At 44.2% G+C, this 12500-nt stretch overlaps 1 protein-coding gene across 1 annotated transcript in view; it reads left to right on the top strand.

The window, feature by feature from the left end:
- tcerg1l (transcription elongation regulator 1 like) overlaps positions 1–12500 on the top strand; it is a 31031-nt gene that overhangs the window by 1457 nt on the left and 17074 nt on the right. The window contains exons 2-5 of the mRNA XM_059325379.1: positions 2724–2938; positions 7136–7222; positions 7308–7452; positions 11010–11180. Coding sequence (XP_059181362.1) covers positions 2738–2938; positions 7136–7222; positions 7308–7452; positions 11010–11180 — 604 coding nt within the window. The 5' untranslated portion in view covers positions 2724–2737. The remainder of the gene's footprint in view (positions 1–2723; positions 2939–7135; positions 7223–7307; positions 7453–11009; positions 11181–12500) is intronic.

The raw sequence follows: 12500 nt of genomic DNA on the forward strand, positions 1-12500 counted from the left end.
CAATTAAGGAAAAGTGGAACCATTGAAGAAACAGTGGAAGCACTAAAGAAACATTGGAATCATTGAAGAAACAGCTGACCCTGTGTCTTAAGACCCTGTGTCTCCTGACATTGTGTCTCCTGACCCTGTGTCTTCAGACCCTGTGTCCCCTGTCTCAAGTCTTCAGACACTGTGTCTTCAGACCCTGTGTCTTCAGAACCTATGTCTCCTGACCCTGTGTCTCCTGACCCTGTGTCTCCTGTCTCAAGTCTTCAGACCCTGTGTCTTTAAACCCTGTGTCTCCTGACCCTTTGTCTTCTGACTTTGTGTCTCCTGACATTGTGTGTCCTGACCCTGTGTCTTCAGACCCTGTGTCTCCTGACCCTGTGTCTCCTGACCCTGTTTTCTCCTGACCCTGTGTCTCCTGTCTCAAGTCTTCAGACCCTGTGTCTTCAGACCCTGTGTCTTTAAACCCTGTGTCTCCTGACCCTTTGTCTTCTGACTTTGTGTCTCCTGACATTGTGTGTCCTGACCATGTGCCTTCAGACCCTGTGTCTTCAGACCCTGTGTCTTCAGACCCTGTGTCTTCAGAAACTATATCTCCTGACCCTGTGTCTCCTGACCCTGTGTCTTCAGACCCTGTTTCTCTTGACCCTGTGTCTTCTGACCCTGTGTCTTCAGACCCCGTGTCTCCTGACCCTGTGTCTTCAGACCCTGTGTCTCCTGACCCTGTGTCTTCAGACCCTGTGTCTTCAGACCCCATGTCTCCTGACCCTGTGTCTTCAGACCCCATGTCTCCTGACCCTGTGTCTTCAGACCCTGTGTCTTCAGAACCTATGTCTCCTGACCCTATGTCTCCTGACCCTATGTCTCCTGACCCTGTGTCTTCAGACCCTGTGTCTTCAGAACCTATGTCTCCTGACCCTATGTCTCCTGACCCTGTGTCTCCTGACCCTGTGTCTCCTGTCTCAAGTCTTCAGACCCTGTGTCTCCTGACCTTGTGTCTTCAGACCATGTGTCTCCTGACCCTATGTCTCCTGATCCTGTGTTTTTAGACCCTGTGTCTTCAGAATCTATGTATCTATGTCTCCTGACCCTGTGTCTTCAGACCCTGTGTCTTCAGAACCTATGTCTCCGGACCCTATGTCTCCTGACCCCGTGTCTTCAGACCCTATGTCTTTTGACCCTGTGTCTCCTGACCCTGTGTCTTCTGACCCTGTGTCTCCTGTCCCAAGTCTTCTGACCATGTTTCTTCAGACCCTATGTCTTTTGACCCTGTGTCTCCTGACCCTGTGTCTTCTGACCCTGTGTCTCCTGTCCCAAGTCTTCTGACCATGTGTATTCTGACCCTTTGTCTTCTGACCGTGTGTCTCCTGACCCTGTGTCTTCAGACCCTGTGTCTTCTGACCCTGTGTCTTCAGATCCCGTGTCTCCTGACCCTGTGTCTTCAGACCCTGTGTCTTCAGACCCTGTTTCTTCAGACCCTGTGTATTCTGACCCTGTGTCTCCTGACATTGTGTCTCCTGACCCTGTGTCTTCAGACCCTGTGTCTTTTGACCCTGCATATTTAACCTGTGTCTCCTGACCCTGTGTATCCTGACCCTGTGTCTTTAGACCTTGTGTCTTCTGATCCTGTGTCTCCTGACATTGTGTCTCCTGACCCTGTGTATTTAACCTGTGTGCTGCCAGTCTGTCCAGCGTCCTTCTCTGTTATTTGGTTATTTTGGTGTCGTTTTTGTTTTTTCAAAGGTATTCCACGTGTTTTAGATGACCTGCTTCCTGCTCCCTTCCTGCACCACCTAGCTTCTGCTATTTCTTATTTTTATTAAATCTCCTTGTGTTATTCTGCTTTTGGGCTCAAACCTTCTTCATTGGACTACACATGACAATTATAATTAATAATATTATTTAATGAACATCCTGTTGTTCTTCTGATGAATAGTACTGATTTGTTTTCAGGACATTTATCATTAAAGGAGGATATGAGGTGTGAAGTGATTAATTCATTCATGAATTTTTATGCAATAATGAGTTATTGATGCTGTATTTGTTTGGTAAATGGATTGCACTTATATAGCGCTTTTATCCAAAGCGCTTTACACTACAGACTGCTCTCATTCATGTACACATTTATACTGGTGGCCGAGGCTATCCTACAACGGTGCCACCTGCCACCATTGGGAATTAATTCACACACCAATAAACACAGCATCTGGAGCCATTTGGGGTTCAGTATCTTGGCCAAGGATACTTCTACATGTAGGCTGCCATGGTCAGAGATCGAACCACCAACCTTCCTACCAGTGGGCGACTGATCTACCAACTGAGCCACAGCTGCCTTTTGGAAGTGTTGTAGCTTTGATTCAGTATTGATGGAGTACTGATGTAGTATTAATGATGCTGTAACTGTGATGTTCTGATTTCAGATGCCAAATGAAGATTTATGTTCTTTGTTTAGGTGATTTCAGACATAAATCATATTGTTTTCTTCATGTCTGGTTGTGTCATGCAGTTAAAATATTTCTGTTAGTTACAGTGTTTAAGCAGTTGTAGTCAGTTATGATTTAATCCTCAATGTGTGAAACAGTATTTTTGACTGTCTCTTCAATCTGACTTTGATCTTTGATCATCTCTTCCTTTCATTGTTGTATTTTCTGCTCTAAATTCATAGAAATTAAAATTTTGGACTGATGTTTTGATTCAATTTAATCTTCCTCTGGTTAATGACTCTGACTGTTTGACAGGTGGTGATGTCATCATGATGCTCCCAGTCTCAAGGTTTAAAGGTCAGCCGGTCGGCATGGTGACCAGTGCAGCACCCTGGCTGTCTTTCAACAGTGACCCCACCCCACCCTGGTTGTGGATGGCCAGCTGGTCAGCAGCGACGTACCAGACCACGCCCCCTCTGGTTATCTACCCCCCAGCTGTGTGGATACCTGAACACACACAGCTGATACAGGTAACACTCACACATACCTGATACAGGTAACACTGACACACCTGATACAGGTAACACTGACACACCTGATACAGGTAACACTGACACACCTGATACAGGTAACACTCACACACCTGATACAGGTAACACTGACACACCTGATACAGGTAACACTCACACACCTGATACAGATAACACTCACACACCTGATACAGGTAACACTGACACACCTGATACAGGTGACACTCACACACCTGATACAGCTGACACTCACACACCTGATAGAGGTAACACTGACACACCTGATACAGGTAACACTGACACACCTGATACAGGTGACACTCACACACACCTAATACAGGTGACACTCACACACACCTGATAAGGTAACACTCACACACCTGATACAGGTAACACTGACACACACCTGATACAGGTGACACTCACACACCTGATACAGGTAACACTGACACACCTGATACAGGTAACACTGACACACCTGATACAGGAAACACTCACACACCTGATACAGGTGACACTCACACACACCTGATACAGGTAACACTGTCATACCTGATACAGGTAACACTCACACATACCTGATACAGGTAACACTGACACATACCTGATACAGGAAACACTCACACACACCTGATACAGGTGACACTCACACTCACCTGATACAGGTAACACTCACACACACTTGATACAGGTAACACTCACACACACCTGATACAGGTAACACTCACACACACCTGACACAGGTGACACTCACACACACCTGATACAGGTAACACTCACACACACCTGATACAGGTAACACTCACACACACCTGACACAGGTGACACTCACACACACCTGATACAGGTAACACTCACACACACCTGATACAGGTAACACTCACACACACCTGATACAGGCAACACTCACACACACCTGATACAGGTGACACTCACACACACCTGATACAGGTAACACTCACACACACCTGATACAGGTAACACTGACACACCTGATACAGGAAACACTCACACACACCTGATACAGGTAACACTCACACACCTGATACAGGTAACACTGACACACCTGATACAGGCAACACTGACACACACCTGATACAGGTAACACTGACACACACACCTGATACAGGTGACACTCACACACATCTGATACAGGTAACACTGACACATGTGATACAGGTAACACTCACACACATCTGTTACAGGTAACACTGACACACATCTGTTACAGGTAACACTGACACACCTGATACATGTGACACACACACACACCTGATACGGGTAACACTGACACACACCTGATACAGGTAACACTGACACATGTGATACAGGAAACACTCACACACCTGATACAGGTAACACTCACACACATCTGTTACAGGTAACACTGACACACCTGATACAGGTGACACACACACACACACACACACACACACACACACACACCTGATACAGGTAACACTCACACACACGCCTGATACAGGTAACACTCACATACCTGATACAGGTAACACTCACACACACCTGATACAGGTAACACTGACAGACATACAGATCCCTCTCTCCCCGGAGAAAACATGTAGTGTTGTGGTGCAGAATTGATCTTGTATGTGATGATAGTGTGGAGCAGCGAGGTGTAGCCAGGTGGACGCAGCAGATCCTCTCTTTTTCTCACAGTCGGCTGGAGAGCTGTCTCCCAATGAAATTCTTCTTTTTCCTGGCAGCAGGTTGATTTGCCAATGTACTTTCATGAGTCAGTTGACAAGTATTTAAGGGTTATATATTGAGTTTTCCTTCATTCATCATCCTTATCCTCCTCGGGTAATGGGGGGCTGGAGCTGATCCCAGCTCACGTTGGGCGAGAGGCACGGTGCACCTGGACAGGTCGCCAAGATATTGAAAATTCACAGAAAATAAACTATCAAAGTGAATGTTTTCTTTATTGAATTTAAGAAGTTAATTTATTGAAACTGTTGTTTTTTGTAGAGTCTAATGACTGTTGTTTAATTTCCTTCATCTCATCTGTTGTGATAAATCTGTTCAACTGGTTTAAATTCAACCAGTTAGAGTAAAAACAGTTTAACTGGTTTAAATTCAACCAGTTAGAGTGAAAACGGTGTTTGTGTGATAAAATCTGAGTGGTTTGAAGTTCACCAGGCGAGTTAACGGTGTGATAATTTCAGCCGTCAGTCGTCTGATCTAAAGTGTCTTTAAGTGAGTTCAGCCTCGTCTGCAGTCTGCAGATAAGATGAAACTTTAATGATCCCTGAGGGCAAAGTGAATAATTGTCTGTTAATTATTGGTGGCGTGTTAATTATCTCATGCAGCTCGTCTTGAATTCTTTCTGTATAAACTGCAGCGACAGAGGGAAAATCTTTTCAGCTTCAGTTTCTCTTCAAACATGTTTTCACTGAACAAAGAACCTGAATCTTCTGAGTCCACCGTGTCCCTGAAACACCTGTCTGGTCTGCTGTCTCTCTGCCTGTCTGTCTGTCTCTCTGTCTGCTGTCTCACTGTCCGTCTGTCTTGTGTGTGTCACTGATGGGGTTGGCCTGAGTTGCAACAGAGTGGCAGAGGTAGACTGGTGTTCTACTTTATGTTCAGCTGGTTCTTCATGTTCTACTTTACTAGTGCAGTGCCCGTAGGAAGTATGTATTAGTATAATTGGAGATTAAGTCGATTTTTCAATTATGGCCAAATGAGGTTGTGTGTTGAAGTGGGATGTGAGGTGTAATACTCTTGCATAGTGTTAATATACAAAGTGTATATACATGAATGTACATTGAGATATAAAAAGACACAGAAATAGTTATTTTAAGAAAAAGAAACTTAATCATTCAACATGGTTAGACATATATACAGACATAGATATAGAAGGGAATAAGTTTACATGCAGCACAAACAGATGGATGTGAATAATGTGAGTAAGGGTTATTAGCTGTGTTGTGGAATGTGTAGATTGATTGATAACTATTGTGTTTCATATATTGTGGCTATGCAGACCACTACAACGTCTGCAACTCCATAAAACACTTACTTTTCATAAGGTACCACACCTTCCAGCACATACACATTGAACATTGATATTCGCTGGAAACTATTTGAATATTATTGGAAAATCGAACCTTGTAGCGCACTTTAAAACTCCCAAAGATAGGTAGGCTAAATAGACTTACAGATGAGATGAGTAACGCCTGGATTCCACTGGATGCGTAACGACTCCGACAGGGGTCTGTCCGCAACGGCTGCGTATCTACGCAGTCCGTCAACACCCACCGGATCCGTCTGTGTCGGAGCTGTTGCGGACAGCAGAGTCCCGAGGACGCACGAGATCTCGCGAATTCACGCCTAATCAATTGATATAAGTGGAAGATAATCAACATCTCCTCGTTAATGACTGGAGACAAATCCAGCGACTCCGTCTTAACGAGCGCTAACGAGGTCGGCCGGCTTGTTAACGAGCCGGCCGACCTCGTTAGCGAACCCGAGGTATTTTATTTTGAAAATATACCGGTGGTTTATTTTGTGTCTGTGCAAGACTTCCTGTCCCGAACGATCTGCTCTGTGCTGAATTTATGCGTAGTGCTCCGTCGTCCGACAAAAATAGAAGCTCTGCGCAAGTGTTGCGAGGACTGTCGGATGGCCCTGCGTTGTCGGACTCATTACGCAGCGGATCTGCAGTCGGTGGAATCTCACACATTGATTATAATGGGTGCGTAACGGCTCCGACGACGGATCTGCAGCCGTTACGCATCCAGTGGAATCCAGGCGTCAGGGTGGAAATCCAGAGTGAATTGTGGTACTGACCAGGTGTAGGCCTATCATACAATGGGGCGGAGCTCCCCTAAAAGGGGGCGGAGCTCCTCTAAAAGGCGTCCAAAACAAAATGATATTTTGAAAAATGAATTCAAAAATCTTCAAAATCGAAGATGCACACCTTTGTGCCATGCGCAAGCCACATACGAAATCTGAGGTCAGTCTGACTAACGGTTACAGAGATATGAACTAGACACACATCCACACACAAAGATGCTTCTTGCTTTATAGATAGATGTTCTGCCAGTTCTCAATTTTCTGACTCTTTTTGTTTGCTTCTGGTTCTTGACATAACTTGTGGGTTCCTGCAGTTCTAAGCAGGTGACACAGTGAGGTCAAACCGTCAGATAAAGAGATGAAACTGGAGTTTTTTTGTTTCAGTGGGAACGTCCGGCTGTTGAAGTGGTTCCTTTTGCTCTTCCACTCTATCGTTCTTCACCTCTTCATCCTCCTTGTCCTCTGCCAAAGGTACACACACACACACACACACACAGACTAACACATACACACACACACACATTAGCATGATGCTAACATGCTAACATGTTTGCAGTTAGCTGAAGGATGGATCTCAACAGAGGAACTGAGCATGTTTCAGAGGAGAGACAAACCCCTCCTCCTGACCAATCACATCATCCAGAGGCCAGAGAGACACGCCCCCAGAACACATCTGCTGTTGTCTCCCTCTCGGCTGTCAGGTAAGAGACTTTCAGACTTTCAGGTGGGCGAGGGAGCCCCTCCTCCTCATTAATCATACAGGTGTAAATGGTTTTTGTTCTGGACTGTTTACATCTTACACTCACAGTTAGAGACAGACTCAGAGTTCGGAGACAAACTCAGAGTTAGGGTCAGAGTTCAGGGTCAGACTCAGGGTCAGACTCAGAGTTTGGTTCAGACTCAGAGTTTAGGGTCAGACTCAGAGTTTAGGGTCAGACTCAGAGTTCAGGCTCAGACTCAGAGTTAGGGTCAGAGTTCAGGCTCAGACTCAAAGTTCAGGAGCTGTAAAGACAGACGAGTGTCAGTCTGTCAGCTTCAGATGGAGGCGGAGCCACTGCAGAGAGAGAATTCTTATTTACATGTAAATGTAATGTGAAGGGCACCATTTCCTGTTGGTGACCAACCAGCTTATTCTGCTGCACGTCAGCTGGAATAGAACCAGCGACGTTTGGAGGCCAGATGTGTTTTGGGGATACTGCATTCACGTCTGCCATGTTGCCATGACAACAATACTCATTTCTGGGAGCTGATTGGCTGCATGGTTCGCTGTTCAGAAACAGTGAATGTGTGTTTTTTTCTGCTGAGACACACACACACACACACACACACACACACACACACACACACACAGTGCTGTCATATGTAATATAAAAGTGATTGGTCAATTTAAAATCATCCAGTGGAGCATGATGGGACATTTCTGCAGCTTCAGATCTCAGCAGCCTGAATAAAAACACTGTTTACATTGACATAAATGTTTTAATGTGAAAATCTGATTCACATTAAAATAAATTACCAGGAGTGTTGGAATGAGGTTTTCTTATGCAGTCACTTTACCTCCAAGGACTTAGTGGATGTTATATGAACTGCAGCTCCACAGGATAAATGGTGCACATGTTGTTAAAAAGTTTTGAAACCATATTTCTAGATGCTTTTTCAGATTGGGTTAACAACAACTTGATGGATGGATGAATGATAGTTGGATGATGGATGCATGGATGGATGGATGGATGGATGGATGGATGATGGATGGATGATGGATGGATGGATTATGGTTGGATGGATGGATGGATGGATGGATGGATGATGGATGGATGGATGGATTATGGTTGGATGATGGATGAATGGATGGATGAATGATAGTTGGATGATAGATGGATGGATGGATGATAGTTGGATGATGGATGGATGGATGGATGGATGAATTATGGTTGGATGATGGATTAATGGATTATGGTTGGATGATGGATGGATGGATGGATGGATGGATGGATGGATGACGGATGATGGTTGGATGGATGGATGGATGGATGGATGGATGGATGGAAGATGGATAATGGATGGATGGATGGATGGATGGTTGGATGATGGATGATGGATGAATGTCTCCCTCATTAAAACAGATTATTTTATGATGAAGACAGAAAGGGAAAACTGGTTTGAGTTTTATTCCTCAGCTGGTTTGCACTCAGATGTATTTGAGTCGTATTTTGTTCCTGAGAAATTTGTTTGAGAAGACGTTGAAATGCAGTCGGGGGCTTGTGGAAAAAAAACAAACGCAGATTAAATTTGCTTTTATTTGAGTGAACGTGGGCGAGTGTTCGTGTTGTAGACATTCTCTGGCAGAAGCTCTGTTTCTCTTCAGTTGACATGTTGTCAGGATTGATTTGTCACCACATGGTTACAGATGGAAATGTCAATTCTGCTAAACGTGGACGGAACAGCACAACGAATAAAAGCGACACTTGTAATGTCTCCAACAACGAGCCTGCCTTGTTGTGAAAAATGAATGAAGCCTAAATCCACGATTACATAACCACAGAAAAGAAGTGAATGCAGCAACAAGGAAACATTTTAAATTCTCTCAGAATAAAAATCAGAATAATCAAAAAAACAGGATAAGGTCATAAAACAGAACATCAGTGTCCAAAGCCTGAACAACTGTCGACAAACATGTTTTTTTTTCATTCTTTTACTCAGTTTCAGCTGTTTAATTTTCACTTCATGACAAAAAGAACTGACTGTTAAGTTTTCCAGCTGTGAAACACTGAGTACAGTTATTAATGTGAGAAGACTTGAGTCAAAAACACTCCTCATCGCCCTGTGAGGACAGGAGTATTATTATAAGAGTATTTATATAAGTATAGAAAGGGATTGACTGACAGGAGTCTGACTTTATATATGAACATACAGAATAAATTAATGACAGACTCACTGTGTTTACGTTTAATCTGCAGTTTTAAATAGGACTCTGACTCGGTGACTCGGTGACTTGGTGACTCTGTGACTCGATGTCACCAATATGTCCCCAGCAACGAGTGTCTTACTTCACGTTTGTCTGAACCACAAAGATCCAAATTTGTTTCTCTTTCGCTGTGTGCTGCTAAAACATTGTGACTGTGCTTCATTCAGACAGCCGCCCTGGTTTACCGGCCACACGGGAGGTGACGGGAGACTGTGTGTGTGTTTCTGTGTGTGTGTGTGTGTGTGCGTGTCTGTGTGTCTGTGTTTGTGTGTTTTGTGAAGTGATGTTTCTTGGCAGCAGTTCGGGTCATAAACACATGTGTGGGTGTTTAGCAGATGAGCTCTCTGACTGGCAGCTTTCTACCATTGGTGTGTGTATGTGTGTGTGTGTGTGTGTGTGTGTCAGTCTCTCCTGGAATCTGAATGTCTCATCATTAAAAATAAAAGTCAACCTCTGTGAACTGACCAATAACAGCTATTTTCACTCTTGATGATAATAATTATCATCATGTTTAAATTTGTAAAGCTTTAGTGACCAAGCAAATAAGAGGAAAATTAGAAAATCTGCTCTACCTCTCTTAATACAAACTGCCTGGAACACACAATCAATTTAAGATCTTTTATTGAGTGTCAGGAAATGCCTCAGTAAGCCCAAATAAGGGCGTCAGATGAGCTGCTGACGTTTGATGTTAAACTCAGAATTAAGAAAAGAAAGAATGACAAACAAACAACCCAAAACAAACAGAAGATTTCAGAGACTCTTCAGCTTAATTCATTTATTCATTCACTTTTTACGAAAATCAAGAAAGAAAAACTTAAAATAAACACCATTACAGTTTAAGAACACGTCATGTGATCGTGTAACGAGGTGACCTGCTGACATTAAAGAGTGAATGAGTTATTATCGTGTTGTATCTTAGTTTTCTCTCATCCAGTTAATGTGCTGCAGCATCTCAGATGAGACTGTCAGGAAATTGCAGATAATTAACATGTATAATTTTGGGTAAATTTATCATTTTGGCGAGTTTGTCAACACGAGCAGAGCTTCCTGCTGCACGAAGCGTCTTCACACAGATGTTTTATTGTGACTGTCAACAGATTTAGGTCAGTGTTTCCTGAAAGGAGCGCAAACGTGTGGAGGCGGATGGATCTGCCAACACACACACACACAACCACACACACACACACACACACACACACACACACACACACACACACACACACACGCGCACACAGAGTTGCTAAACCAGCCCAGGCTCATCCTGATGTTTAAAACATGTTTGTCTGTGTCCAGGTCGAGTTAGAAGGGACACAACAAAGAACAGAGACACGGAGCCAGAGGACTCCTCCTCCTCCTCCTGCGCCTCCTCCTCCTCCTGCTCCTCCTCCTCCTCCCTCCCCCTGCACCTCCTCTCTGTGACTCCTCTCCGCCTGCCTCTCCTCGCTGCTCCTCCTCCTCCTACAGGTGAGTCTGCTCTCCTCTCCTTGTAACTTGATTTCTGCATTTCACTCAGTAACATAAATAAAACTCCCTGATTCACTTCCCGTTTCACTGACGTAATGAAACAATTCTAATAATTCACAGATTCTTTGAGAGGCACTGATTTTTGTTAAAGGAAGGGTTCTGCATGTGTTTTCTGGATCCGCTCCAGGTTCTGGTTCTGTCTTGAAGTCTTGTTGCAGCTGCATTGTTAAACCTGTAGTCTTGTTGCAGCTGCATTGTTGGACTTGTAGTCTTGTTGCATCTGCATTGTTGGACTTGTAGTCTTGTTGCAGCTGCATTGTTGGACTTGAAGTCTTGTTGCAGCTGCATTGTTGGACTTGTAGTCTTGTTGCATCTGCATTGTTGGACTTGAAGTCTTGTTGCATCTGCATTGTTGGACTTGAAGTCTTGTTGCATCTGCATTGTTGGACTTGTAGTCTTGTTGCATCTGCATTGTTGGACTTGTAGTCTTGTTGCATCTGCATTGTTGGACTTGTAGTCTTGTTGCATCTGCATTGTTGGACTTGAAGTCTTGTTGCAGCTTCATTGTTGGACTTGAAGTCTTGTTGCAGCTGCATTGTTGGACTTGTAGTCTTGTTGCAGCTGCATTGTTGGACTTGTCGTCCTGTTGCAGCTGCATTGTTGGACTTGTCGTCCTGTTGCATCTGCATTGTTGGACTTAAGTCTTGTTGCAGCTGCATTGTTGGACTTGTAGTCTTGTTGCAGCTGCATTGTTGGACCTGAAGTCTTGTTGCAGCTGCATTGTTGGACTTGAAGTCTTGTTGCAGCTGCATTGTTGGACTTAGGTCTTGTTGCAGCTGCATTGTTGGACCTGAAGTCTTGTTGCAACTGGATTGTTGGACCTGAAGTCTTGTTGCAGCTGCATTGTTGGACTTGAAGTCTTGTTGCAGCTGCATTGTTGGACTTAGGTCTTGTTGCAGCTGCATGTTGGACCTGTAGTCTTGTTGCAGCTGCATTGTTGGACTTGTCGTCCTGTTGCAGCTGCATTGTTGGACTTGTCGTCCTGTTGCATCTGCATTGTTGGACTTAAGTCTTGTTGCAGCTGCATTGTTGGACTTGTAGTCTTGTTGCAGCTGCATTGTTGGACTTGAAGTCTTGTTGCAGCTGCATTGTTGGACTTAGGTCTTGTTGCAGCTACATTGTTGGACTTAGGTCTTGTTGCAGCTGCATTGTTGGACCTGAAGTCTTGTTGCAACTGGATTGTTGGACTTGTAGTCTTGTTGCAGCTGCATGTTGGACCTGTAGTCTTGTTGCAGCTGCATTGTTGGACTTGAAGTCTTG

Source organism: Centropristis striata, chromosome 21, assembly GCF_030273125.1.
Source record: "Centropristis striata isolate RG_2023a ecotype Rhode Island chromosome 21, C.striata_1.0, whole genome shotgun sequence".
Taxonomy (NCBI): Eukaryota; Metazoa; Chordata; class Actinopteri; order Perciformes; family Serranidae; genus Centropristis; species Centropristis striata.